The 25900-nt window shown below is 38.1% G+C and overlaps 3 protein-coding genes across 4 annotated transcripts in view; 2 read left to right on the plus strand and 1 right to left on the minus strand.

Moving 5' to 3' along the window:
• The window catches only part of LOC114530202 (neurogenic locus notch homolog protein 1-like), a 33765-nt gene extending 16612 nt beyond the window's left edge, over nucleotides 1-17153 (plus strand). The window contains exons 1-22 of one of the 2 annotated variants that reach the window (XM_028551780.1): nucleotides 973-1202; nucleotides 1886-1943; nucleotides 4877-5142; nucleotides 5975-6214; nucleotides 6400-6618; nucleotides 6798-7148; nucleotides 7308-7535; nucleotides 7944-8208; nucleotides 8458-8645; nucleotides 8711-8941; nucleotides 9134-10030; nucleotides 10270-10358; nucleotides 10465-10655; nucleotides 11183-11294; nucleotides 11434-11636; nucleotides 11775-11908; nucleotides 12080-12296; nucleotides 12503-12875; nucleotides 14382-14591; nucleotides 14738-14885; nucleotides 14959-15056; nucleotides 15201-17153. In XM_028551780.1, the coding sequence (XP_028407581.1) occupies nucleotides 1115-1202; nucleotides 1886-1943; nucleotides 4877-5142; nucleotides 5975-6214; nucleotides 6400-6618; nucleotides 6798-7148; nucleotides 7308-7535; nucleotides 7944-8208; nucleotides 8458-8645; nucleotides 8711-8941; nucleotides 9134-10030; nucleotides 10270-10358; nucleotides 10465-10655; nucleotides 11183-11294; nucleotides 11434-11636; nucleotides 11775-11908; nucleotides 12080-12296; nucleotides 12503-12875; nucleotides 14382-14591; nucleotides 14738-14885; nucleotides 14959-15056; nucleotides 15201-16280 (5886 nt within the window). In that variant the 5' untranslated portion in view covers nucleotides 973-1114 and the 3' untranslated portion in view covers nucleotides 16281-17153. Of the gene's footprint in view, nucleotides 1-972; nucleotides 1203-1885; nucleotides 1944-4876; nucleotides 5143-5974; nucleotides 6215-6399; nucleotides 6619-6797; nucleotides 7149-7307; nucleotides 7536-7943; nucleotides 8209-8457; nucleotides 8646-8710; nucleotides 8942-9133; nucleotides 10031-10269; nucleotides 10359-10464; nucleotides 10656-11182; nucleotides 11295-11433; nucleotides 11637-11774; nucleotides 11909-12079; nucleotides 12297-12502; nucleotides 12876-14381; nucleotides 14592-14737; nucleotides 14886-14958; nucleotides 15057-15200 lie in introns of those variants that run through there. The other variant, XM_028551779.1, reaches the window with a different exon arrangement.
• Nucleotides 17154-17997: 844 nt separating this feature from the next.
• On the plus strand, nucleotides 17998-23317 carry LOC114530257 (COP9 signalosome complex subunit 4-like). The gene is made up of 10 exons (XM_028551852.1): nucleotides 17998-18231; nucleotides 18535-18686; nucleotides 19433-19536; nucleotides 19745-19898; nucleotides 20102-20252; nucleotides 20508-20592; nucleotides 21075-21160; nucleotides 21807-21922; nucleotides 22011-22095; nucleotides 22519-23317. Exons 1-10 carry the CDS (start codon nucleotides 18078-18080, stop codon nucleotides 22647-22649), a joined length of 1218 nt encoding a protein of 405 aa, XP_028407653.1. The 5' UTR covers nucleotides 17998-18077; the 3' UTR covers nucleotides 22650-23317.
• Nucleotides 23318-23398: 81 nt separating this feature from the next.
• On the minus strand, nucleotides 23399-25580 carry LOC114530256 (vesicular inhibitory amino acid transporter-like). The gene has a single exon (XM_028551851.1). It carries the CDS (start codon nucleotides 25361-25363, stop codon nucleotides 24008-24010), a length of 1356 nt encoding a protein of 451 aa, XP_028407652.1. The 5' UTR covers nucleotides 25364-25580; the 3' UTR covers nucleotides 23399-24007.
• Between the last annotated feature and the right edge of the window lie 320 nt (nucleotides 25581-25900).

Raw genomic sequence — 25900 nt, forward strand, 5'->3', positions numbered from 1 at the left:
CCTTGTTCTATGACATGTTTTTGACTTCTCTCACGTAAGATTGGCCTAATAACGCAGCAGGAAAATTTTCCTTTTATACTCGTTGACATTAGGGGCTGAACTACGGATTTGCACTTGAGACAAAACGGCGCGAAAAAATGCCAATTACTCGTTTGTATTTACAATGTAAAATTACCTAAAGTCGCTAATCTACCTGCCTATATTGTCTTAGGACACATTTTTTCTGCCATGTGTGACATCGGAGTAAACATTGAAAGACCCTTTGGCACGCCTGATCAGGATTTTTTCTACATTTCTATTTGGAAATTCCATGCATGAAAAATTATGTAACATGTAAACATGTTATTTGAGTGTTTCTGAGATGGTTTGGCTGTGTGAAATCAGAGGCCAGCTCTTTTGTGTTGCAAAGTAGTTTTATCCCAGTGTGATTGTATTGACGTCCGTTGTTCATTCACCGAAAATTTTACTTCACTTGTACTGTTTGTGACTGTCGCCTTGATTTTTATTAGAACACTCTGCGAGCATTCCAATTGGGCAACAATTCTGATTAGAACAAATTTCGAATGGTTCTAATTGAATGCAAGAATCACTGCGAATACGAGGCAGAATAGGAGCTCTTTACAGATCTAAATTACGTGCTAATTTACGCAAATATGTGCTATAGCTGTTTTCTCTCACCAAGTGACGCGTATTAGATGGTATAGTTTTGCTTCGCGTCTATTTGATTCAAATCTATTGAAAGCGATCAGCATCTATAATAATTGAATAATTTTAACCACAGTCCAGGTGTTTTATTGCAGTTTTGTGTTGTCTTGCTCATTAATTCTTTGAACCCCCAGGGGCCACAGAACATACCTACACTCTTCAGAGTAATATTGACTTAGGTATCGCGTCGCTGATTGGTCAGGTCTTATAATGGCCATTTTGATTGGCTGAGCGTTGGCTTTTGGCACTGCTGTTTGTATTCCACGGCACAGTCGAAACAACATAGAATTGGCGAATGGCGAAAGATACAATATAATAGCGAAGTAGCAATTTGGTAAATCTTCACGATTGTACGCAAAGATTATATACGGAAACCATTGGAATGAGGAGTTAGGGTTCATTTGTGTGTATGAATTGGACTAATCAAGTAATGGATCGCTTCTTAGTGTGGTTATGCGTTGGAATTTTTCTGTCGACTCTGTTGATCATTAATTCTGGTATGTGTCGACCAGGTTGAATGTTATTTTGCCGAAGCGTGACTCTTTACTCCTATAAGGCCGCGTATTTGTTATACGGACGTTGCTGGGAATCTAGGAATCCACTGTAGCATATATGGCTGCATTTATGGTCGTAATTTAAATGGAAATTTCGCTGTCGTTTGCGAGTGCCTTGACGTGATTCACCGTGATTATTATATGAGTGCCAAATACGTAGTCGTGTGCCTGATTTGAAACTATCGCACAGACTTGTTACATGTTCACTTCATCACATCATATGCGCGGCGTTTGATGGGGATGTAATATAGGGATAGCTGGTTAATCAACCATTGCCTACCATTGGCGTCTTGGTCAAAATTTTGACTCGAATAATGGCGGCGGTATTGACAATCAGCCTTTCTACGAGATATCATCGCGTAATATCGCGTCAAAAAATTATGGCTATGTTGATGATTTGACTACAACGCTTAACGATTCGATAACATTAACTTTAAACACACGTCCGATACTATTAACTTTAAATAACTGTTCTGGGGGCCATCATACGTGTTTTTGTAGTATTCTATATGGTGGCGGCGTTTAATTGACGACACTGTGACAACTAGCGAAATTAAGTTTACTCTGAATAAACCACCCTAGAGGCAATGCAGCTCACAAATTGACCTTTTTTGTTTTGTTTTTAGTTGCTGCTTGTACATCAGGAGGTTGTGGGACTGGAACTTGTGAAAATGGTAAATGCAGGTAAGCGGGTTTGTTTTGTGTGAATATTTTCTTTCGTTCATATTTAAATGCGCGTTTAAAATATGCCGTTTGAATGCAGTTGCCGCTACAATGGTCACACGTGTGAGAGAACTATTGACATTCCTTTAGTGAGAGTCCCATTAATTCGTCGAAAAGCTGGTAGCTATCAAATGATCGTGTACATAAACTCCTACATACTCGTAAATACACAAAAAGTGTAGCGTACATTTCACGTGAAATTGCTAATCCAATTCTTGTTCGAACGATATTAAATATTCGTTTTTGAGTCAAAACGATTATGATCATTCGGTTTTCAGTTAAAAAGTGTTTGATTTCGAATTTAGCAGATCGAGATTTCCTTGAACCTCAATTAGAATTTAAATTGTAATCAACGAAGTATTGCGCTACGTAAAGTACTAGTAATAGAAGGACTTCGTAATAAATCTTTAGCCCATTTATTGTAGTTCTGATTATTTTTTCCTGAATTTCTTTGTCCAGAGATATTTTGTAAAACATACATTAAACCGAAAGGAAGCGTGAGGATTAACATTTAATAGCAATATTCTGGGTTTTTCCAATGCGGCCATTTGAATTCTGAGAGGCACTAATCGTTTAAAAGAATGTTTAGGAACGGCGAGGAATTATGGCTTGTCAATTTCGTGCGTAATGGCTTGCGAGTTCCAATTTATGTATGCTACCTGCCCTTAACTTTTAGTCTGTAGTTAAGGAAATGAGGAATATCTATTCACACCGCATCCTGTCCGCATACATATAAATGAACTTCTATCTTGGCCACTTTTTTCATCAAAAGCATTTTTAAGAGTCCTTTTGAAAATTTTCAATGTATTTTACTTATACAGTGACAAACGTTTCGCTTTTCACAAGAGGTATTCTTTGATAAGTGTTGGAATAGCTCCAGTTTTTGTGAAAGAGATGAACCAACACCTTTGACAATATTTTATTTTTTTAAACTTATTTAAAAGCTATGACTATTGAAGTGATACGTTGATAATCATATCTACTGGAGTATTTTAGTGATTTCAAAGCCTTATTCGTTCAAAAATATGTTAAATGTAATGTGAATTTTGAACATTTGAAGTTGAATGTTGGGTCTTGTCTCCATTAAATAAAGATATATTCCTAGTTGCTCTGTTGATCACAAATTAAAGTTTCGAATGTTAACTTTACGAACTTATGGACCCAGAACAGAAAGACCTGGAGTTAAGTCTATACAATGATAAATATATTATCTGAATAAATTGCTACTGAATTAGGTACAGGAAAAGGATTTTTCAAAAGCAGATATATTTAATTTTTCATCTATTGTTTACAAACCTTGTCCAAAGTTTAGGCTATTAGTTATCTAATTGTGACAGAGTAGGGTTGACATGTTGTCTAATGAATGAAATGGTCCATTTGTCATGATAATTGTCACATTTCAGGCACAGGATTGAGCTTGTTTTACTTGTCTGAATGTTAAACACTATAAATGTGCAACTTTGCTTTCACTTGTAAGGATTTATACACTTTGTGTGAGCAAAATACTTTTTGTGGTTGACAATATTGTTAGTATGAAATACTGGAATTCATCTTTCTAAGGATTTTTTAAAGTGGAAAAACAATTGTTAAGGGATAACCACAAATGTTAGGTTTCCCTTGTTAGAGCATAACTAGACCCACAACTCTCTATACGAGCTGTTAATATTTCTGTGGCTTTCGTTAAAAAGCTGTAGTTTTAGCTATAGTAAAGCATTTAAAGAGCATTGAATACTATGGATTGAAATGTATTTATTCTGAATATAAACAGAAAAACATTTTGAGACAAATAGATATAAGCCTTGTCAATTTATCAGCTTCATTGCGGAAATGAAATGGTTGCCGTTTAAATGCCCTAAAAGTCTCAAGTGTCAAACATTGCAGATAAACTTGCTTTGTTATGTCACATTGAAGTAAATAATAGAAGAACAATACATAATATCCAATTCATTTTATGATGGCAATAATTTTTTCACAAAATTGTAAAATAGAATTTTTACTAAACATTAGATTACTGAAAGAAGCGTGTTAGTTAGGGTAAAAGTATTTAGAACATATTTGAAATAATCATAATCACTTCAACATGCTGCACAGCAGGGATGCCCTCAGATAACTAATTACCTTTTTTTTCTAGGAGTTATTCTTTAACAAAATATTAGAGAGATTTCCCATGAACTTAGGAACACAATTTTTTTTCATTGTTTTCTATGTCACTAATAGTGACGAAACTTGTTTGAAAAATATGCACTTTTAAATACAATCTTCTAAGTGTCTGTCTGTCTGCTGGAATATGATATCTAGCATGTTAAGATAAATCAATTTACCATCTGTTCAAAGGACTCGCTTTATCTAAATGCAAAGCAATACCATTCATTTATGTTGTTAAGGGGAGGCAATTTCTTACAATTGTTTTACTTAAATAATTTTGTCAGGGATTTGAATGCAGAAGAATAGGAAATAGCCACACATTGGTTGAAGTTATTTTTAGTTACCTACTTTTCCCAAAGAGTTTGATTACAAGGATGATAAAGTTATATCACATTTGTTTTGAATATAATGTTGTCCTAGTTGTTAAGTCATGTCAAAGTTAAACATTGAAATTTGTCATGATATATCCAGTATATATGCAAGCAACATTTCATTTTTTTCATTCCCATTTGCCTTAATTAATTACAAGAAAAGTTTTTGTGCAGTCATGAATTTCTTGTTCATGTTGTTAATTAATCTGAAATAAATGCTTTCTTTTCCTAATGTTAGCAAAGGCTGTTTCAGATCTTATAGTTTCACTAATGGCTCACTCTTCGACATTAATGTGTGTCCATCTATATGTTAAGTTCATGTCTGGGATATTAGGCCCTTCCAAACCTCAAATTAATCGTATACAATATCTCTTGCAGCTGTCCGCATGGAATGACTGGTAGCATGTGTGAAAAAGACATTAATGAATGTGATATTAAACCTGATATATGTCAGAATAGTGGAAGTTGTCACAATGAAGAGGGTTCATACAGATGCACTTGCAATGCTGGCTTCAGTGGAAAGAACTGTTCAATAAACAACGATGAGTGTGTTACGCAAAATGGTACAACAAACTGTAAAAATAATGGCACATGCATGGATGGAGCTGGCAAATACACTTGTAAATGTGTGGATCCATTTACAGGTAATTTTGATTTATTGCTTACTAGTCCATATGCAGGTTGTCAGCAAAGGAGGATTGGTCTCCAATAGTCTTCAAAACTGTTCTTTAGGCTCTGTAACAGAAATTTGGGTCAGTAATAGGAGGAAAGGCAAACTATATCTGTTTGTTAGCGTTCACCAAGACATCCCATGTATGCCTTCCTATTGCCTCTACTATCTTTTTGTATGCCTAATGTACTTTTCACTCATTCAAAAAAAAGTAGTTGTCACCTGCCAATTAGTTAAACAAATTAAAGCTCAGTTCACAAGTGAGACTGTCTAAGACAATAAAGTATGCCAATAAAATAAAATGCATTGATCTTACCTAACGTGCACACTAGAGTTCCTGGAAACATTAGGATACAGGGGAAGTTGCCCCAACTGCCTTTCAACCTCTAATAATGCTATGCATGCTCTTCACATTGATTCCTATTAAAAGTACATTCCCCTGTTGACATGCAAATCTTTGTGATTAAGTTCAAACCTTCATTATGTGATTTTCTTAACATAAAATAAAAGTGGTCCTTTCAGGAATTCTGTTTCTGCTGCCCTGAACTAACTTTATTCAATTGACAAATATGGTGGTTAAAATATTGTGGTATTGGCAAAGACAAAGCAGGAATCACGCATTCAACAAGTATTTCATAAGCCAAACTACCGCATGCATGCCATTGACCATATACAGATCCAAAGATATCTTAGATATCTTAGAAACAATCAACCACACCCCAACTTCATTCAATTGACAAATGAAATACATTGCCATTTTATGGTCTTATGCCTAATTGCTGGTCCTTAATTGCTATTTGTTACAGGCATTCATTGTGAGGTAATAAATGAGTGTATTCAAAAGAAAAATATTTGCAACAATGGTATTTGTGACATAAACAATAATGGATCAGCAAACTGCAGATGTCATCTGGGGTATACTGGCATGTACTGTGAAAGTGATATTGATGAGTGTACTGTGACTCCATCACCATGTGATAGCAGTGTTTCTGATTGTACAAACACGCCTGGATCATATAGGTGTGTCTGTAAAGAAGGCCGTACAGGTTTGTTGTGAATATATTGCTCTTATTGCATTCTGGTAATTGTTTCCTACAAAAAGGCTTTATTGATATACCCAAGAGTCCGTTTCTAATGAGCTAGAGGCGTCAAATTTTCAAAATTTTCTCTCTTGGTTCCAACCATCCTGTCCTGGTATAACGTGCACTACAAAAATAATTTGTGCCTTTAGGTTTCCACTGTGATCAACAGATTAATTATTGTAAAAGTGATACATGCCAAAATGGAGGGACTTGCCAAAATTACAGGACTACATTTAATTGCTTGTGTAAAGGAGGATTCACTGGCAAATATTGTGAGACGAAAGTAAATGAATGTTTGAGCGTGCCTTGCAAAAACGGAGGACAGTGCGTTGATCAGGACAGTTCTTATCGCTGCAAATGTCCAAGTGGTAGGTATGAACGTAAGCTATAGCCTATTATAGGCAGTATAGCTTGTGTTTGTGAACGATTGAAAACATTTTTTTAGAAGCTGGATAGAGCTGGATATAATAATTTCCAACTTCAAACCACAATGCATTGACAACCAGTAAAAGTTGGTTGAGTCTAATTCTTTCTATGTTTATTTTAGGATACACTGGAACAAACTGCGATACTGAGTTGGATAATTGTTTAAGTCGTCCATGTCAAAATAACGCAACTTGTAAAACTATAGGTGGCACTTTCAAATGCACTTGTACACCTGGGTTCACTGGCTCGAATTGTAGCATTGATATAGATGAATGCCTTTCAGCGAACTGTCAGAACAATGCCACTTGTATCAACGGTATTGACAAATACACATGTTTATGTGCATCAGGATTTAATGGTACATTTTGTCAGAACGATAAAGATGAATGTGAATTAAATCCATGTCAAAATAAAGGGAACTGCACTAATACACATGGAAGTTATAATTGTGATTGTCCGTTAGGTTTCACAGGTGAGTGTTGTACCTTTGCAGCCAAGGGACAAGGGAATATCCCTTGCTCCTTGGGAGGTTTTGGACTAATAACAAGCCATATTGTCCCAGTAATAATTGGGCCTCAATTTTGAAATAAGTTAGAGTTTTGAAATGCCTGGATTTATTTTGTTCGTTTAGGTCAAGATTGTGAAAAAGACGTGGATGATTGTGCCAGTGTCAAATGTCTTAATGAAGGGATATGCAAGGACATGTTAAACAATTTCACTTGTATCTGCCATCCTGGCTTCAGGGGGGAACTTTGTCAAGAAGATATTAATGAATGTGAAGCTCAGCCCTGTAAGAATGAAGGGATTTGTGTAGATGGTGTTGCTGGGTACACTTGTCAGTGTAACAAGAAATGGACAGGTAAGTAGTTTGTTATTGCTGTTAATATAAGTTAAGGGGCTTATTGTGCCATAGACAGATGATCTTAAGCAGGGGTGGCGCCAGGAATTCCCCGACACAGGGGCTAAGGTCCCCGACAGGGAGGCTGGAAGGCTGAACTCCTGGTAGTTATTTAACGTGTAATTGTAGGAATCACAGTTTTCGGGTCATTGCTACAGTCCCATGCCTTAGATTTGGAGCCTATCCTCACCAGGCGCCACCTTAGGGGGGGGGGGGTTGTAGTGTGGTTTCCTCCGACTATGAAGTTGACTGGGCGGGTAAGGACGGTGTTAATACCAACTTAAGGATCTTGTGTCCTATCGTAATCCGGTTTGCATTGGGCAAAGTCAAATACAATATACTACCTGTTTGTTTAAAATCATTTCCTAGGCAAGAACTGTACGATTCCGAATGACAGCTGCCAAACACACTTTTGCGAAAATGGGGCGACTTGCGTGATCAATGGAAGCTCATATTTATGTAAATGTTCCCCGGGATTCACTGGAAAATACTGTAAGATCAATATCAACGAATGCTCGTCATCTCCTTGTCAACATGGTAGCTGTGACGATGATGTGAATGACTATCGTTGCAAATGCGAGCCAGGATGGTCGGGAAAGAACTGTGATGTCGCTATTGATTATTGTAAACATAAGTAAGTTGAGTTTGGAAGCCCATGTTGCAAAGTTTTTCAAATCAAATGTGAAAAGTATACAAACATTCAAGTGTTTGCCTAGTATTGTTTGAAACAATACTAGCCCAACAGTTGAAGTTTTCCGTCGGAACCATGTCAGAAATATAACATCACTTAACTGTCCCATTCCGACAAGGCTGTTCCTTGTCTGGTTAAAACGAGTTAGAACAATGTCCGTGGGAATTAACTTGGTCAACTAATTTTGTGTAGATATTGTTACAATAACGGCACTTGTAAGAATGGAAAGCTAAAGGCATCCTGCGTTTGTCCTGTTGGATTCTATGGAGTATTTTGTGAATATTTAGACGATTTATGTAAAACTCAGCCCTGTCAAAATCAAGCAACTTGCGTCAATGGAATCGGGTCCTACAGTTGTTATTGTATGTTTGGATACGAAGGTATTTTTTATAAAGGTTTTGTATATTCCAACAAGGGCACATGGTAATTTTTTTTTGCAATTTAGGTCACAATTGCGAGAAACAAATTGATTGGTGTGCCAGGAAACCTTGCAAAAACAATGCGAAATGCATTACTGAAGGGAAGGGATTTAATTGTCATTGTCCAAAAAACTACACAGGGACATTGTGTCACGTCAAAAACTGGCTGTGCTCTGATGCTAACAAATGCAAAAATGGGGGCACGTGCGTTGAACGGAGTACATACTCTACCTGCACCTGCAAGCCAGGATTCACAGGTTTGTAATATATGTTCTAAATATAGCCAACATAGTTCTATCAGTGAAACAAATTCTTATCAATAAAGTTATCAGACACTCTTGTGCATTACCATCCATTAACCCCACTGTGTGAAATAAGTTAAATAAGGTATAATTATGAAATACTTCCAGGCAATGAGATGGTTATATCCATGTGTATTGTTTTCTTAGGGTATTATTGTGAGATAGACATTGATGATTGTGCTGGTGGTCCTTGCAAACATGGCGCAAAATGTTTGGATGGGACTCAAAACTACACTTGCAAATGTTTTCCTGGTTTTACTGGCAGAAACTGCGAGATAAACATCAATGAATGCGCGTCTAATCCTTGCAAGAACAATGGTCAGTGCATTGATCTGATTAATGAATACGCTTGTCATTGCCGCAGCGGCTGGGTTGGAAAAAATTGCACCGAGAATCCGAACGATTGTAGTAACGATACTTGTTTGAATGGTGGGGTTTGTGAGGATGGATTGAAGGATTTCAAGTGCAAATGTAAACCTGGCTTCACTGGAAAGAGATGCGCGGAAGATGTTAACGAGTGTTCGCTTGACCAATGTTCGCCAGAAGGAACTGAGCGGTGCATTGATCTTCACAATGATTATTACTGTAAATGTAAACCTGGTTATACAAAACGAACGTGCTCGTTTGATATCAATGAATGTTTAAGTGACCCATGTTTGAACGGAGGTATTTGTAGGAATGAAATTGGGAGATATGTCTGCGAGTGCCCGTACGGAAAGAGTGGAATAAACTGCGAAAAACAGGTTTCAAGTTGTGCAGATCGGCCGTGTATGAATGATGGATCTTGTCAAGATATTCAGAATCATTACAACTGTACGTGCCAAAAGGGAGTCTCAGGACGGCATTGCGAGTTCAATAGAAACGATTGTACGTCAAAGGCATGTGAGAATGCAGCAAGGTGTATTGATGGCTACGGTGATTATACGTGCGAAAACTGCAAACCTGGTTATAGTGGGAAGAAATGTCAGCTTAAGAAGAAATGCAAGCTGGCTTGCGCGAATGGGGGAAAGCTTGATGAAAATCAATGTCGGTGTGTGTGTAAAGGTAAGTGTTACTTGAAAGTTGAATGTTGGTTGGTTTCGAGCCATAGAGCGCTTTCCTTAATTTAAGCGGCCAAAGTAGTTATATACAGTATATTCTGAATTAAAATAAAAAATTTCATGAAGAATATAGCGTAAAACTTCATTTTCGTTCTATGCTGTTGTTTTATTTTTGGTCCTGCTGCTAGTTGGTTGTTGTAGTGGTCGATATAAACTCATCTTGCTATATTTTTCATTCCACAGATGACTTCACTGGTGAGAGATGTGAAAGAAAGGACTCATCCTGTCCTTACAGCTGTCCGCAAGAATTTAATGTCAATGCTGATTGCAATGTAAGTTTATAGAATTGTTCATTCTTTTGCCGTATCTGTCCTACAAAAGTTGTACATTATATATATTACATAATGCCAGCATCTATTAATTTGCTTTTTTTTCTAGAATAAATGCAACATCGAAAAGTGCGAATTTATGTCCGGATCGTGTTCGTTAGATCGCAATCCTTGGAATGATTGTGGCATTAAAAATTGTTCTCGGTTATTCAACAATAATGGGACCTGTAATCCAGTGTGTAACAACCCAAACTGTATGTTTGATGGCTTTGATTGCGATGGTCCTGTAACGCCTTGCAGGTACAACTTTATTTTGTTGATTAGCCGTAATACAACAGGTTGGATCACCAACACTTTTCAGAACAATTGTCAAAGGTTGAGTCTGACATTAAAAGCAAGGAAATGAGCTGCACGTTTTATCTAATCTACCTCTGTTTCGCGAATACAAGCTTACACTTTATAAAAAATTAATGCTCAGTTACTTCTCACTTCACTTCGATCACCGTCAGTTAAACAGCAGAAACGCAAAAAGGCGCCTTGGTAAAAATTAATTTACAAAATAACTTGTTGACAACGTCAGATTAACCTTCAGGGGCCAGTTGTATAAAAGACTAGTTAACTTTTAACTGTAGTTAAGGACAGTAATGGCCAATCAGGGTTGTGTATTTTTGAGTTAACTAGGATTTAACTAGCAAAGTGTAGTTAAAGAGTTTACACACAACCGGCCCCAGGTTAATTACGCTTTATGGTCAAAAAGGCCTTTGGCCTACATACATAACCTGGAGTTGTATATTAGTTCGATTCAATGTATTGTATTCATATTATAGTGACGTAGCACGATGCTCAAAGAAACTTGTTGATGGGGTTTGTGACCAGAGTTGTGACTCGTTAGGATGTGCTTATAGCGGCCTGAACTGTGATAATTCACCTCCTCAACTGGTAAGATAGTTCTTGATATACTTAATATACTTGTAAAACCTCGTGGTGTGTGCATGTACCTATTAACTCCGTATAGCAGTTTCTACAAAGTGTGAGATCCAATAGAATGAAAATTAAGGGTTCGTTTTTCAATTCACAGCTCAAAGGTGTGTTGGTATTATGGTTACGAGTGAAGGTGGATGAATTCAAGAAAAACAAGGGGACGTTCTTGTTGGAACTTTCAGTTATTCTTAGAACCGTTGTATCCATCAAGTCGATTGAAGAAATTGAGGATATTGGGAGTGTAAAGCGCAAGAGGAGATCAGTGTTTAGATTCAAGCGTGATTCCGAGAGTGGCTCAGGGTGTGTATGACGTTTTTTTGGCGGGGGGTACTGTGCGTGGTTGTATATGCGATTATTTTTAGTGAGCAAGTTAATTATTTGTTTCATATTTTGCGTGTACTTGGTTTTGTTCTAATTGAAGATATATTTACCTTGTAGAACAAAGGTAAAACTCCAAGTTGACAACAGAAAGTGTACAAAAAATTGTTTCAACTCAAATGAACAGGTTGCAAATTACCTGGCCGGTCGGAAAACTAAAGGCACGTCTCTTCCAGGCGAACCGTTCAAAATAGGTAAGCAGGTGCAATGATTACAAGCAAGGCCTTCAATGGAACGTTATGGCACAAGCAAAATCAACGAAATTGTATTCAGAAAACTAAATATTTCAAGAAACAATCCTAAACCCTCCCTTTCTCAATCCTTCAAATTTCCTTTGGCATTAATTTTGACCTTTGTTTACCCAGGAACGGAGAATCCTGGTGATGAAAAACCTCCAGAATCAATGAGTCCTTTGTTTATTGCCATTCTATGCGTGACTATTCCTCTCATTGTTGTTGGTGTTCTCGTCGGTGGCAAGAGAGTCTTTGCCAAGCTTTGGTTGCCCGAAGGTTTCCCGACACGTCACGTCAGGCGCCGATCACAACGTCGGGACCCGGTTGGAGAGGATTCGGCCGAAAAGAGGTAAACGAATACAGCACACACACGGGTTGAAAAGGATGATTATTTCAAGCAGAACCTGGGCAAAGAAGATATCACATAGCAAACAAACTAAAGCGTGCGCAGGCAATTAGGAGAGCATTAGGCTTGTTGTGTTCTAAAAATCATTCCTAATATGCAGATATTTCCGAAATGCCTATGTCTAATTAAGAATACGTCCTCTTTCTTAGCTCTGTGAGTAAAAGCAGTTCATCAGAAGAGATTGCAGATGATGCATACGACCAACAGCAATACGCTGGCGCTCGTCCACCTAAGCGTTTCAAACTTATCGAATCTGATGGGCCAATGAGAATCGCGAATCCAAAAGACAACCGACAATGGACGGCGATTCATAAAGAAGTCGCGAACGTAAACAATAGAACTCTCTCCAGTCTCTCAGTACTTACGCCACCTCAAGAAGGTCAGGAGTGTGCGACCCCTCAACATTCTGATGTGAATGCTGTGGGACCTGGAGGCATCACCCCCCTGATGTTGGCAGCGTCCAGAGGGAATTATCTCGATGGTACTTATGAAGATGATAATAGTGATGATAGCGGGGCGCACGTACGTATCATAACTATGTTAAATCTTGGTTCTGTTGACCATCTTATTAAGTACGGTACAATTTTTCACGAGAAAAGTAAAAAGTTATTAAAGTAATTCATATTTGACGAAGAATGCATACAGTTGATATCTGAATCGATTACGAGTTGATATTAAAACGTCTCCCATCAGTTTGATTAACTGAGAAGACCTCAAAATATCATTTTTAGTGCAAAGTTTCTGTGAAACTTTGCAGTATTGTGGTGAGTGGCGAAAATTCACATCAGACAGTCAGACAGTCAATCAGTCATAGTGTAAACTCCGGGGGGCGGAGTGTTTTTATGCGTATAGTAGCTTTTTGTATATAATCAGTAATTTAAAGTTTTTAAATCAGTTTAACTTGCTTTATTTATTAATTCTCTACATTTCTTTTGCTAAGTTCACCAAAATATTGAGGAATTTTGACGGTTACTGTAAATTTTAAAGCATTCCTTTTCCGCGGTTTGGGTTTTGTTTCAAAGGGATTTGCGCAGATTTACCCCCGGAACACCCGATTTTTTCCTATACGTCGCAACTGCGCATGTGCCGTCGAGCCTTCAACATTATTCACGATGTAAAGAAACGAGGAGCGACGAGCATTGCTTCAAAACATTCGGAGCGTAAAAATCGTGCAATTCTTTGAGAATCTACGCAATTTATCAACTTATGTTATGAATTACGAGCATTCAATTCGACACAAATATAATTTGGAAGGTTTATTCCATAAATAGAGCTTCATAAGAGGTTAGGAAGAAACGACGCTGTGTTGTTTATGTATTGATAGATCTCTTACACGAATGACGAATATATATTATGTCGATATATAGCAAGTCGATACCTGGTATTCTGCATACAGTACATAAATGATACTATACAAAACGGACATTTTGTGCAGTAATCAAATCATTTTGGCGGTATACAGTATTGATTATATGTATATTGTTTTGTATCGATTTAGCTACGCGTCGAAGTATCCACATCATAGACATAATATACACCGCGGTTTATTTACATTATTTACAACGCAACTATTTTGGCTATTCTTATGAAATGACGATAAATTGTTGCCATCATATAAATGTAGTGAATGTAGTCAGGGTTGTTTGACGAAGAAAAGAGACTAAACTGAGAAAATCGCGTCCGGTTTACATGGGCAACTAAAATTATAATTTAATAGTGACAGTATCCGCGGCTAACGTAACTTGAGTACTTTGAATAATTTCCTTTTGATTAATGTTTAACCTAGTTCATTATATTTTTACTGGCATAAGTCAAAATGTTTATGTTGGGAAAACGTGTTGCTTAGGTATTACAGGGCATGAAAACTTTGCACTATCCTTGGATCCCTAGTTTATGTATGAAAGCAATCGATTACATTTTTCTGTGTGTGAGAACTGTACTGTGCGTGTGTATACAAACCGGGAACGAGGGAAATTTTCATAACTCCGATTTTCTGGTTCTAAAGAAAGATTTGCTATCAATCTGTAGGTCGTCGGAGAGTTGATTCAGTTTGGCGCGGGGCTGGAGTCGCGGTCTGATGATTCAAAGGAGACGCCACTGCACTTTGCCGCGAGACACGCGCGTGCAGATGCCGCTAAGAGGTTGCTCGATGCTGGTTCTGACGCCAATGCACGTGATAGAACTGGCAGGACTCCTCTTCATTTAGCTGTGACTGCTGATGCACAGGGAGTATTCCAGGTAAGGAACTGGAGTCATTCCAAAAAATGCATGCAAGGTTAATTAATCGGTCTTTTTGAATTGCTTTTGACTGTAATAGGTAGACTTGTTAGCATGATTGGGTTTTTTTAATGAATACACCATTAAGAGGTTTTGTTAATCTGCAGCTTTTGCTCCGACATCGTACAACGGAACTTGACGCTCAGTCCGATGATGGAACGACGCCTTTGATCTATGCCGCTCGATTCATGGTCGACGATATGGTCGAAGATTTGATTAAAGCGGGAGCGAAAGTGAATTTAACCGATAAACAAGGTATATCTCGGGTATCATATGAGATCATTTAAATACGAGGAACTGTTTCAAGCAACTGTTTTTACAATTTTAGGCAAGACAGCTCTACATTGGTCAGCTTCAGTGGATAATGAGAGATCAACAGCTCTTCTTCTCAAGAATAATGCAAAGAAAGACGCCCAAGACTCGAAAGTACGTAATTCAGAAACAAATTTTTTGAATTACAATTGGGAGTAAAAATAGTTATATAATCGTAGGCTGTTGGTGTATCACAGGCGATGGTGTGAAAAAATCTACTCAAATCACGAGACCAATATTTCATTTATTTTGTCTTAGGGTCAGACTCCATTATTCCTCGCATCAAAGGAAGGCAGTGCATCCGTGGTCAAAATGCTTCTATCTTCATTCGCCAATCGGAAGCTAGCTGACAACATGGATCAATCGCCATTGGACATTGCTAAGCAACGAGAACACGCTGATATTGTTAAGCTACTCTCTGATTGGTCAATTGGCTGTAAATCTCCCACCGCTGCCCCGGCACCGACTTCCCCTCACGAAGACATGTCTCCACTTGCCGCCAGAACACTTTCACCACCCGATGTGAGGCCTAAAACGAACGGAAGCCCTGGGATTGCAGGGCGTCCAGAAACCCATCCGAAACCTAATAGAAAAAAGCGTAGAAAATCACGAAACGACAGCGAAAGTCAACAACCCGTGCACGTTGCTATGCTGGTTAGTAATAGTCCTAGCAATAGCACCTCGCCTAGACAAGGGTTATCACCGTTCAGCAATAATAGCTACGGTGGAAGTGTCAGCCCACCAAATTCGACCTTATCACCACCGCTTCAACACATGGACAATATGATGTCACCACTTCGAGATTCGGACCCAATCCATGGCGGCATCCCGGACGCGGATTTCTACTCGTTCGCTGAAGAGATTGGTGGCTATGTCAACCAACCTTGCGACGAAACGTTGAGTCCGGAGTTTTTGAATATCGAGAATGCCGTTGATCTAGCGGATCTTACCATGCTGTTCAATAACCCCAATAACCAACAAGCAGGAAACCAGGACTGTTTATACGCGAGTCAGTACCCCCCTGAAAATGTTATTTTGCCCAATGGTGTGGATAATCCGGCTCGTTTGCGTCAAAGGGCACAAGGACCACCTACAAAAACCTGGGTGCAATCGCCGTCCGAAGTGACTGCTTGGAACTCAATGTGTAATAACGGGCCGATGAAGCAACTTGCGCCTACAGTACAAATGAATGGCGTTTATCACCATCGTGGGCCAAGGAACCGTGATCGTCAATACCATAATTCCCCGTATGAACTGTCACCAACGTCTAACTCGCCTGATGGACAATGGTGTTCATCCTCATCACGATCGTCGAACTCAGATTGCTCGACCTGCTAGCTAGTGAGTGATCTAAAAAGCCTGATTAACAGGTTAATGGTTAGCACTTCAGGCACCTATAGCGCCCGGAGGGCAAGACTAAGGTTAGCTTGTAACAACGTCATGGCACACAACAAAGTCTGCATTTCTCATTGTTTCCTGGCAAGGTTAGATTCGGTCAACTGACAACTTTCTATCTTTAATACCTCAAAACCTTAGGTATTTTCGTCCCTTCTCAGGAATTATGCATCCTTGTTGTGTGGCCTGATAAGTAAATATCAAGTCACGATTCGTCTCCGAGGATATACGAAAAATTTACCAAAATTGAAAATTGTGTATTCTCGCCGACCAATCTCTAGTTTTAAATGTCTATTGCAGACAGTGTACATTAAAATAACAAAAACGAATCTGGATTCGTTTATTCACTCCTTTGAAGTGAACGTCATGAATGACTGAACAATATATCCCCATATATTCTTTGCATCTTGCGCTGTAAGAACAAGATAATATATTTTTGCTGTACTATTTAACTTAAAGTTTAATTTTATGTAAATATTTAATGGTGTAAGGTAGCGATATATACCTCATTTTTACCCTCTAAAGGTACTTTGCTAGTAATTTTTCAAGGTCGAATTTAAGTGCATTTACCGTATCATGCCATCTAACATGCCATTTTTGGAGTAGTTTTCAGAATCACTCCTTGTACTTTGTACTATAAACTTTAATGCACGCATGCGTATTTATAATCTATTTGCCTTTAGTTGGGTAAACAAGTAGAGAGGTATATACACGTAGTAGCGCTATTTGCTGCTATTTTATCAATTCAATTCTACTTCGTAAGTAATGTATATTCGTATATTACGGTCTAGTATATAGAATTTTTAGAATAAAATTATTTTTACATAAAGGTGTTTTCTCTCTGTGGGATATGTGTTTCATACTTCTTTTGGTGAGCTTGCTTCCAGGAAACAAGTTGGGCAACAACAAGTGATTCACTCATTGATGGCCCTTGTTTCGCGTATTCGACCAATCGAATCTTCGAATGGGAACTGGCTCCCAGTATTGCGTTGCATTCTGAACAAGCTCATTTTGCAAAATCAGGTACAACTATAGAATACTGTAAAGTTCTTTAATAAAAAATCTTTAATACTAAATCATGTACACAAAATCCTCTCTATTATCTTACGTTACTCACATGCGTGCCGTGTTGTTCTCTCCTTTCCCGCCTTATTCTAATTACTCTAGTTATTTACTCAACATTACAAATACCACTCAAGGCAACCTCGTTTTCAAGGCTTTTCTGGAGAGAAGGGGATTCCCTTTGCTCCCACTCCCTATAAATATATTATATACGTTAGAAATTTGCCATTGTAAGAATACCCAAGACATATAGAAGCCTCACGATAGAAAACATTTAGCTGTGTATGTAGATTTTAATGAGGTTGAAGGTTGTGGGTTCAATAACTGAAATGATTTGCTTTGCTGTATGGGCAAAATTCACATTTGTATGTACAGCAAGTTTAACCATAGGCGGCCCAAAATTAGCGGCCGAAAAATTTTTCGGCAATTTGTCAATGTAATGTATAATATATGTAATTATATATTATACATTACATTGACAAATTGCCGAAAAATTTTTCGGCCGCTAATTTTGGGCCGCCTATGGTTTAACGTTTTACGCACAGCCGTAAATATTATTGCCGTAAATCGTACCTGATCGTGCCCTTAACAGTTTCATTTCGCAAATCGATTGCGCCCTTTTTTGCCAATACGTTGCCTTTTTCGCGATAGAAGAACTATACACGAATCGGGTGCAAAATGGCGGCTCAAATTAGACAATCTCTTGCTGGTTTACTAAATAGCGGACTCCCTCCGAAAGATCTGACCGAGAAATATAGAGCAATTTTTGGCCATATTGTTGCCTTAAAAGATGGAGAACTTGTGGAGGGACTTAAGTCATTTATTGATGCAGGTTTGTGTAGTTTTAACAACTTTCAGATATCAGTACTCAGTACTGGACTACAGCTACTACGGTGGTACGACGACGACTACTACCTAGGTACTTGCAGAACCACACATCATAACGAAATAATAAATCCAGAGAGCAGCTTGGCAATGTGTAATTCAGCCATTGCCTACAAATTATCAGTACTTTGAGTCTGACTTACGGGAACCTTCATTTGCTGATTTAATGAATCTCTGGACCAAAGCCAAAGCCCTTGCCAATTCTCCTGATCGTAAAGATCCTCAAAAAAAAACTTTTTAAATTGTTTAGTTGGTAGTGAAAGTGTGAGCTCAGTGGTGTCACGACAATTATTGACAGATCTTTGTAATCATATTTTATCACTGGATACTTCTGTTACCAAAGACGTTTCACTTTATGCTTTGGTCAAACTTCAACCACGAGCCATCTCGTTTGAAGAGCAGGTATTTTTTATCTGGATATAACATAAACTGTATTGTGTAATTGTACTACACTAATTAACAATGACTACCATTCTTATTACCATCAGCAATGTTTAGCATTGTTCTCAGAAGATGAATTTTTTTTCTACATTGTTCTCCGAAATGAAATTTAAAGTCTACTTCTTCTTCTCTATTAATCCCCCTTTTTAATGTATAGAAATGCATTAAAAAAACACATCTCTTCATGCAATTTTTTAATTTGTTTTTAATTTTTGGCTCTATAATAGCCAATTTCATGTGCGGTTCCCTCCGTAACTATTCAAACTGTTGAACTTGCTAAACATTTTAAAACTTGCTGTTGTGATGATGTGTATTTTATTTCTCTATAATACTATAAATGTACCTTACATTTTGTGGAAAATGATCTGCGATTTTATGGATAACTAAATAAGCCCCTCCTCTCAATCAACCCCCCCCCCCTCTCTCTAACAAGCTCCCCTCTAAAGAGTCTGAAAAGAATAAGCACACTCCCCCCAGGATTATAGAGAGAATACGGTAGTATCACTGGAGTAGAAAATTAACACAAGGGCTATGGGGCGTACATGTGTGTGGTCGAAATTACAACACAACTAATGGTTTCTGACATTTGGTGTTCTTTAGTTATATAGCTTCTTATCCTGGTCATAACTATAACACTATTTTCACCACAATCTTATCGTCACCATATATATCACAGCACCTATACAATTTTTTGTCTGCACCAACAGGTTGCAACAATCCGACAGCATTTAGCAACAATATATGAGAATGAACAGTGTTGGAAAGAAGCAGCTGCTGTTCTTGCTGCAATTCCACTGGAGACTGGACAAAAGTATGTCGAATATTCTTGGCCAATTCTAGATTTTAACAAATCTTCTTTTACATGTTTAAATTTCATGATCTATTGGTATTTCATGCAAAAGGCAATTATCTGTGCAAAACTAAGGCACCCTAGAGGAAACATAACTATTTTAGTTGTCTACAGGTTGATACAGGTTGATTGACTTTAGTTTTTGAATACTATTTTCTGATATTTTTAGGCAATACACAGTTGACTACAAGCTTGAGACATATTTAAAGATTGCTCAACTCTACCTTGAAGATGAAGATCCTATCAATGCTGAAGCGTATATCAATCGAGCTTCAATTATCCAAGCTGATACGAAAAATACTGGCCTTCAAATGCTTTACAAGGTAGCCAAGAAAACAATGTACCTACATCATCCCATTTTACTGTCTTAATACAAAGTACACTTTTTGGAAAGTATCTCGTTCTGAACAGACCAGTAAACCTCTCTATAAATATGATCTTTTTAATCAAAACTATTTGCAATATCAATGTTAATCTCCTTTATCAAACTCTACACATTGTTCAACCTTGACATAATTGTTATCAGGTTTGCTATGCAAGAGTTTTGGATTATCGTCGAAAGTTCATTGAAGCAGCACAAAGATACTTAGAAATATCCTATCGTGCTGAAGTTGTTGACAGCGAAAGAATGACCTCGTTAGAGCACGCACTTCACTGCACAATACTAGCTTCAGCAGGTAAGATAGCAGGTCTATGTAAGAACTTCGTTGTAACTTCGACATTTCACTTCGACAGGCCCTAAGTCCCTCAAACCGCACTCATTTTTCGAGGCCTTTGGATGAGAAGTGAAAAGAACTGATATTGATAATTCCTCAATCACACAAGCCAGGCGATGATATACGCTGCAATGAAGGAAATTTGCGTGAAATTGAAGCAGAGAAGAGTTCCCACAGACACACTACATTTACCTAGTGGGATTGTAATTATTGTAGGTCAACAAAGATCAAGAATGTTAGCGACATTGTTCAAAGATGAAAGATGTCAACAGCTTCCAGCTTGTGGAATTTTACGCAAAATGTAAGCTCGCTAGATTAGGATATGACTTTAATACTCTGGTTGGCGAGGAAGAATTTGGTGAGGTTCTTTACAGGGGGTCATAAAGCACCATCATTCCTGATAATCGTCCTTGTCAGCAAATTAGACTGCAAAGCCATTTTATACGTAAAACTGTAAATGAAGTTGCAACAGTGGGTTGCATACTGCTGTAGTCGACGATCTCCCCTGGTCAACAAATGAAGGGGGAGACTATCTAAACCTTCCAGCAACGGTTGTATTCGAAGTTAAAACAGACACTAGAATTTCAACTCTAACTAATCGAGGCTGTAGTTAGTATCGGCTAAGAATTCAAGAAAAATATATTGCACTTCTAATGCACCCGCTTATGGTGCTTTAATGGTTCGTGTTTTCAAGTATCAGCCCCAAAAGTGCCCGCGATTGGCTTGTCTATTTTGACGCCGCCGGGGAAAAATTGTGATAAGTGTTTGTTGATTTCTTTACAGGTATTTAGATCGAATTATCCGTGGTTCTGAACTTCAGGAATTCGCAACGTTATTGAAAGAACACCAAAAAGCCACAATGGCAGATGGTTAGTGTCAGTTTCTTGGCGCACCCTTCTCTCACAATCAATGAGATACTTCATGTGATCTTTAATTAATCTAATATGCATTTATAGCCTGATGTGAGGAGGTCAATTGGCCGATTCCATATGACCTACTCGCGTACACACTATTAAAACTGTTTAAACCTGAACTGATTATGAATTTGTTCAGCTGGAATAATAAATTGGTTGTAAAATGTTGTACAACCTCGCGAAGATATAGTTTATATATTTATCATTCCGTTTTAATCTAGTTCGAATTCTCCAATATTTTTGTATCATCTAAATCACTCGGAACCACGTTTTCGCTACAGAGAAGTTGAATTTGAAGAGTTTATTGCCACTTAAAATTTCCCGAAATTTGATAAAAATAGTTTATCAGTTAAAGAAAAAAGGTAATGGACGGTCACAACAAGGCGAATCCGCGAATTTGAAAATTGCCTAAATTTTACATGTTTCGGATTTTCCTGCACTCATTTAAAACCATAGCGATCCAATAATGTGTCAGACACATAGACAGCTCGTCACAGAATATAACAGTTTAAAATGTAACCAAAGCGTTTGTTTATACATTACGACTGGATATCAGCCTTATAACTTGAATTCGAGTATCTTATTTTCTCTTCTATTTTAGGGTCGAGTATTCTTGACCGTGCTGTTATTGAACATAATCTTTTATCAGCCAGTAAACTGTATAACAACATAACGTTTCAAGAACTGGGCGCCTTACTCGAAATATCGGCAGCAAAGGTAGAACATTGAGATTTTTCTGGTATGACCAGTTGCAATGCTTATATAAAGAGTAAATTGTTCGTAACTTCACGAAACTTTGTTCAAGGCTGAACGAATAGCTTCTCAAATGATATCGGAGGGCCGAATGACGGGATCTATTGATCAAATTGACGCTGTTGTCCATTTTGAAAGTGAGTACAAGGAGCGATGTTTTTTGCAAATTTTATAATTGACCCCATTCCACTGCCTAACATTATTGCCCTATTGGTTGGTATCGTTAGCTTGACAACAAGATTGATCATCATGTTTCGGGCCACTGGGGTTACACGGAGTAGGCATCTTACCATGGGCTCCCGATTCAAGTGTGATTCGAGAGAGAACCGAAAATTAAGCAAGCTTCAAAAATATGTAAAGACAGAGACAGAGCTGCTATCTTACCTGCGGAATCTAGTATTGTACAGTGAAGTGCATGTTCTAACGAACGAGGTCATTCCTTCGCTGTCAGCGACTTCAGGATTGAGCCGTACACGCGTAGTCCTGTCTTCATTCTTCATGATATTTCTGTCAACTGCTTTCCTATATATACTTAAATCCTGTCAATACGTTAATTTCAGCTCAAAAACCACTTCCATCATGGGACAAGCAGATACAAGGACTGTGTATTCAGGTCAACGATATTATGGAGAAGATTTCCCAACATGAACCAACGTGGTTAAGTCAAACTGTGGATGCTCAAATGACTTAAAATACTCAGTTTTGAGTACGGTGGGGAGAAGGTCGAGTGCAACACCCTTACACTGGCTGCTCTAAACCATTTAATGACCGTTTTCCTTTTAGGACTGATTTATATTTAATATCAGTCCTTGGGAGATAGAATGTGAGGAAAATATGAGAATTAGCGAGTGGTATAGTATAATATTAATAGCGACTGTTGAGGGAATAGTGAGTGATTGATATTTGTGAACATATTGTTTCAAAAATGGGTTTGTAAAATCTGTAAAGCAGGAGGATCACTAAATTCAGAGGTGTCACCCGGTATGACGATATATTATAAGTCCGTCGATTGACACAAGTCATGGCAGAACATAGTTTGTCATGTGAAAATCGTCTGTTTCCACTTATGGCTTGCTTTTATTATGACGGGAAAATTTCTGCGGTGAAAAATCTGTAATATTTTGCTTGTTGAACAAACGTTTAAAATTTTTTTGTGTTCGAATGTCCACTGCCCTGTTTCAACAACATTTACCTCCAATCCTGCCTGGGGCTTTTGTATTATTAATATAGTTATTTTTTCTTAAAATTAAAAAAGCACTTTAATACTTTCAAGGATAAAGATATAATTATAATATGCGCGTAAATTAATTTAATTTGTATCCATTTCTTCTGATAAATTAGTTCAATTCTTTCACATCACTTTATGTACAACAAAAAGAGAAATTTCTCTCAAGAGTTTATTTATCATTTATGTTTCCTTTTGTCATCCTTTTGCAAGTTATCTTAATTGAAAATCTCGCACATTGCTACACCCTTGTTTTAAATGCATTACAATATGGCGGATTAAATGATAGAATATTCAAACGAAAATTTATGCATCACTTTTTGTCCTAACCAGTAGAACGACTTTATTCTCTTTGGGAGAATTTAAACCTGCGGACCCAATTTTCCTCTTGTAAATATAATCTCAATGTAAATAAAAGGGCGCTTCCATTAAGGGGCCAAAATGGTCAGACCGGTCATATTTTGAACTGAAGTAGAGTATTTTGTTAAAAATGTAGCGGTGGAAGTGCATTTCCCATGCTAGGCAGATGTAAATAATAAATGTGAATGTAGATTTGTTGCAAAACTTTAAAATGCCAGTAATCTGTCTGTACTGAAATACAACTGGACCGGTCTCGCCGTCTTTACCGTATAAAAGGAAGCGCCCTAAATTTCTTTTTGAATATTTCATTTAAACGCCTACAATCTAACTATCCATCTCCTGGCATGAATATTTAGAGAGTGTTGTGAAACGCCAATAAATGTAATTTGCGATTCTATGTCTTTATGCGTGTGGCGGGAGTTCTGGGTGCAAACTGCCAGCAGATACGATTTGTCCGATATTTTCTAAGTTTCGTTATATACAGTGTACAAAGCCAGTGATGAATAGATTATACCCAATGTTCCCCCAATCAATGCGAAGCCGATGACAAACAACTCTGCTGCTACATCGAAGGGTTTTAAGTCGGCCCAGCGGATCTTGAGGTGGAACATACATGGGAAGATGAGAACGAGTATCATGCCAGTTGAACAGCCAACGAAAGCCATCAGCAAGCTAAAATGAGGAACGCACACGGCCAGGATTAGGGTGAACAGCATTAGGAAGAATCTAAGCAGGTAGCCGGAGACTACGACTCTCTTTTTGTTGGTGTAGTTAAAGGCAAGCCACGGGATTTTCAGATGGTTTTCAATGATGTCGAAAATCGTGAAGGCCGGAACGGTAAAGAAGAAGAGAGCAAGGACCACCACTGCTACACAGAGGGCGCCTCGGAAAACTCCGTGTGGAACATTAAGGGCAACGATTTGGTCAGTCGCCTCTGTGAATGTCATATACACGATGACCCCACAGAAAAACTTCCAAAATGTGACCGCACTGTAACTGAAATTCATTATACTATTATACTCCTCAGGGTAGGTCATGGCTGTTTCCATTTTGGGTAAATATGCTGCTGACGAATAGCTCACCATGACAACGCCGATTGCAATAGGGACAGTATGAATGTTGAAGGGAGGCGTGGTAGTAGTCCAGTTCTGCCACTTTGTGAAACTATAGATCAGTACCGCTATGGAGATAACGACGGCAGTCCAAGCGGTTAGCGTTCCAAGCCAAGCCAATTGAGTCATCTTTCGAATGAAAATAGTCGGGAGTATAAGAAGGCCTATAATAAGAGTCCAATCACTTTCGCTAAGTGTTATACTCGGGAATGCGTGTTTCATAACCATGCCTATCATAATCAGGAACAGGGCGCAATGCGAAAACTGGTCGAAACAGTTCGCTATATGGACCATGTATGTCCCATAGGTGGGGTGAAAAGCTTCGCCAATCTGCGGATAAGTCTCCCGAACCCGCCTCCGCTTTCCATCTGAGGGATCGATTTCGTACAGGCAATCAATGAGAATTTTCCCGGTATAATTGCCGAGAAATCCAATAAAGATTATAATCACAACACCCCATAAGCCGGCTAGACGAATAACAAAAGGCATGGCCAAGATTCCCGTCCCGAGATTTGCGTTGCAGATATTAAAGAATGTCTGCAATGAAGATATTTCATCTTTCTCTCCGTCTGTAGTTTCACCATTTTCTTCTGTAGTTTCTTTGTTGCTTGGCAGATAAAACCACGGTTTCTGACTCGAGGGACTCGCCTCTTCTTCGTCCGCATCTTTTACCAATAGTTTTTGACTCTCCGGATCTTTTCCACTCATTTTGTGGCTGGATCTTATTCCTCGCAGTTAGACTCACCTTGGACCTACCACAATATCTCCTCCCAGTAGATTTTATCGTTTTTAGCGGCTCGACGAGATGCTATCTTTCCGAACGAGAGATAACCCTCGCTTGGCGCTAAGGTCTTCGACAAACGAAACGTATTCGAGACGGCGCGTTTTTGAATGATTTAAACCTCATAAATAGTCAACAATGAGCGGGCTGTAATCTAAAACGGCGAGGTATTATCAATTATTAACCCTATTTAAAGCCCACCTTTTAACTTAGAGTGTACATTTTCGATATTAAAAGCTCCTGGTTATAATTTGTTAGGTGCATTCATTCAGTAAGAATGGTTCCGTATCGTATATACGCCCAGCCGCGAATATCTTTCTTTTCGCGTCAAAAGATTTTTAATTTTACGTCCTACTGAAAAGATAGCGGCAAACAAATTACTTTTCACTCCCCGTGCACAGTACTCCTTTTTCCTAATCGAGAATTTTTTTTATAAAATGGCAATAAATTATTAACCGTGAACA

The sequence above is a fragment of the Dendronephthya gigantea genome, unplaced genomic scaffold, assembly GCF_004324835.1.
Source record: "Dendronephthya gigantea isolate DGI-Jeju-01 unplaced genomic scaffold, DenGig_1.0 000061F, whole genome shotgun sequence".
Taxonomy (NCBI): Eukaryota; Metazoa; Cnidaria; class Anthozoa; order Malacalcyonacea; family Nephtheidae; genus Dendronephthya; species Dendronephthya gigantea.

Excerpts from the sequence above, each read along its gene's own strand:
- LOC114530256 (XM_028551851.1), bottom strand. The coding sequence starts at position 25,363 with ATGAGTGGAAAAGATCCGGAGAGTCAAAAACTATTGGTAAAAGATGCG.
- LOC114530257 (XM_028551852.1), top strand. The coding sequence starts at position 18,078 with ATGGCGGCTCAAATTAGACAATCTCTTGCTGGTTTACTAAATAGCGGA. Across the intron at positions 19,899-20,101 it reads GCCTTCAAATGCTTTACAAG|GTTTGCTATGCAAGAGTTTT; the intron begins GTAGCCAAGAAA and ends AATTGTTATCAG. Across the intron at positions 20,253-20,507 it reads CACAATACTAGCTTCAGCAG|GTCAACAAAGATCAAGAATG; the intron begins GTAAGATAGCAG and ends TAATTATTGTAG.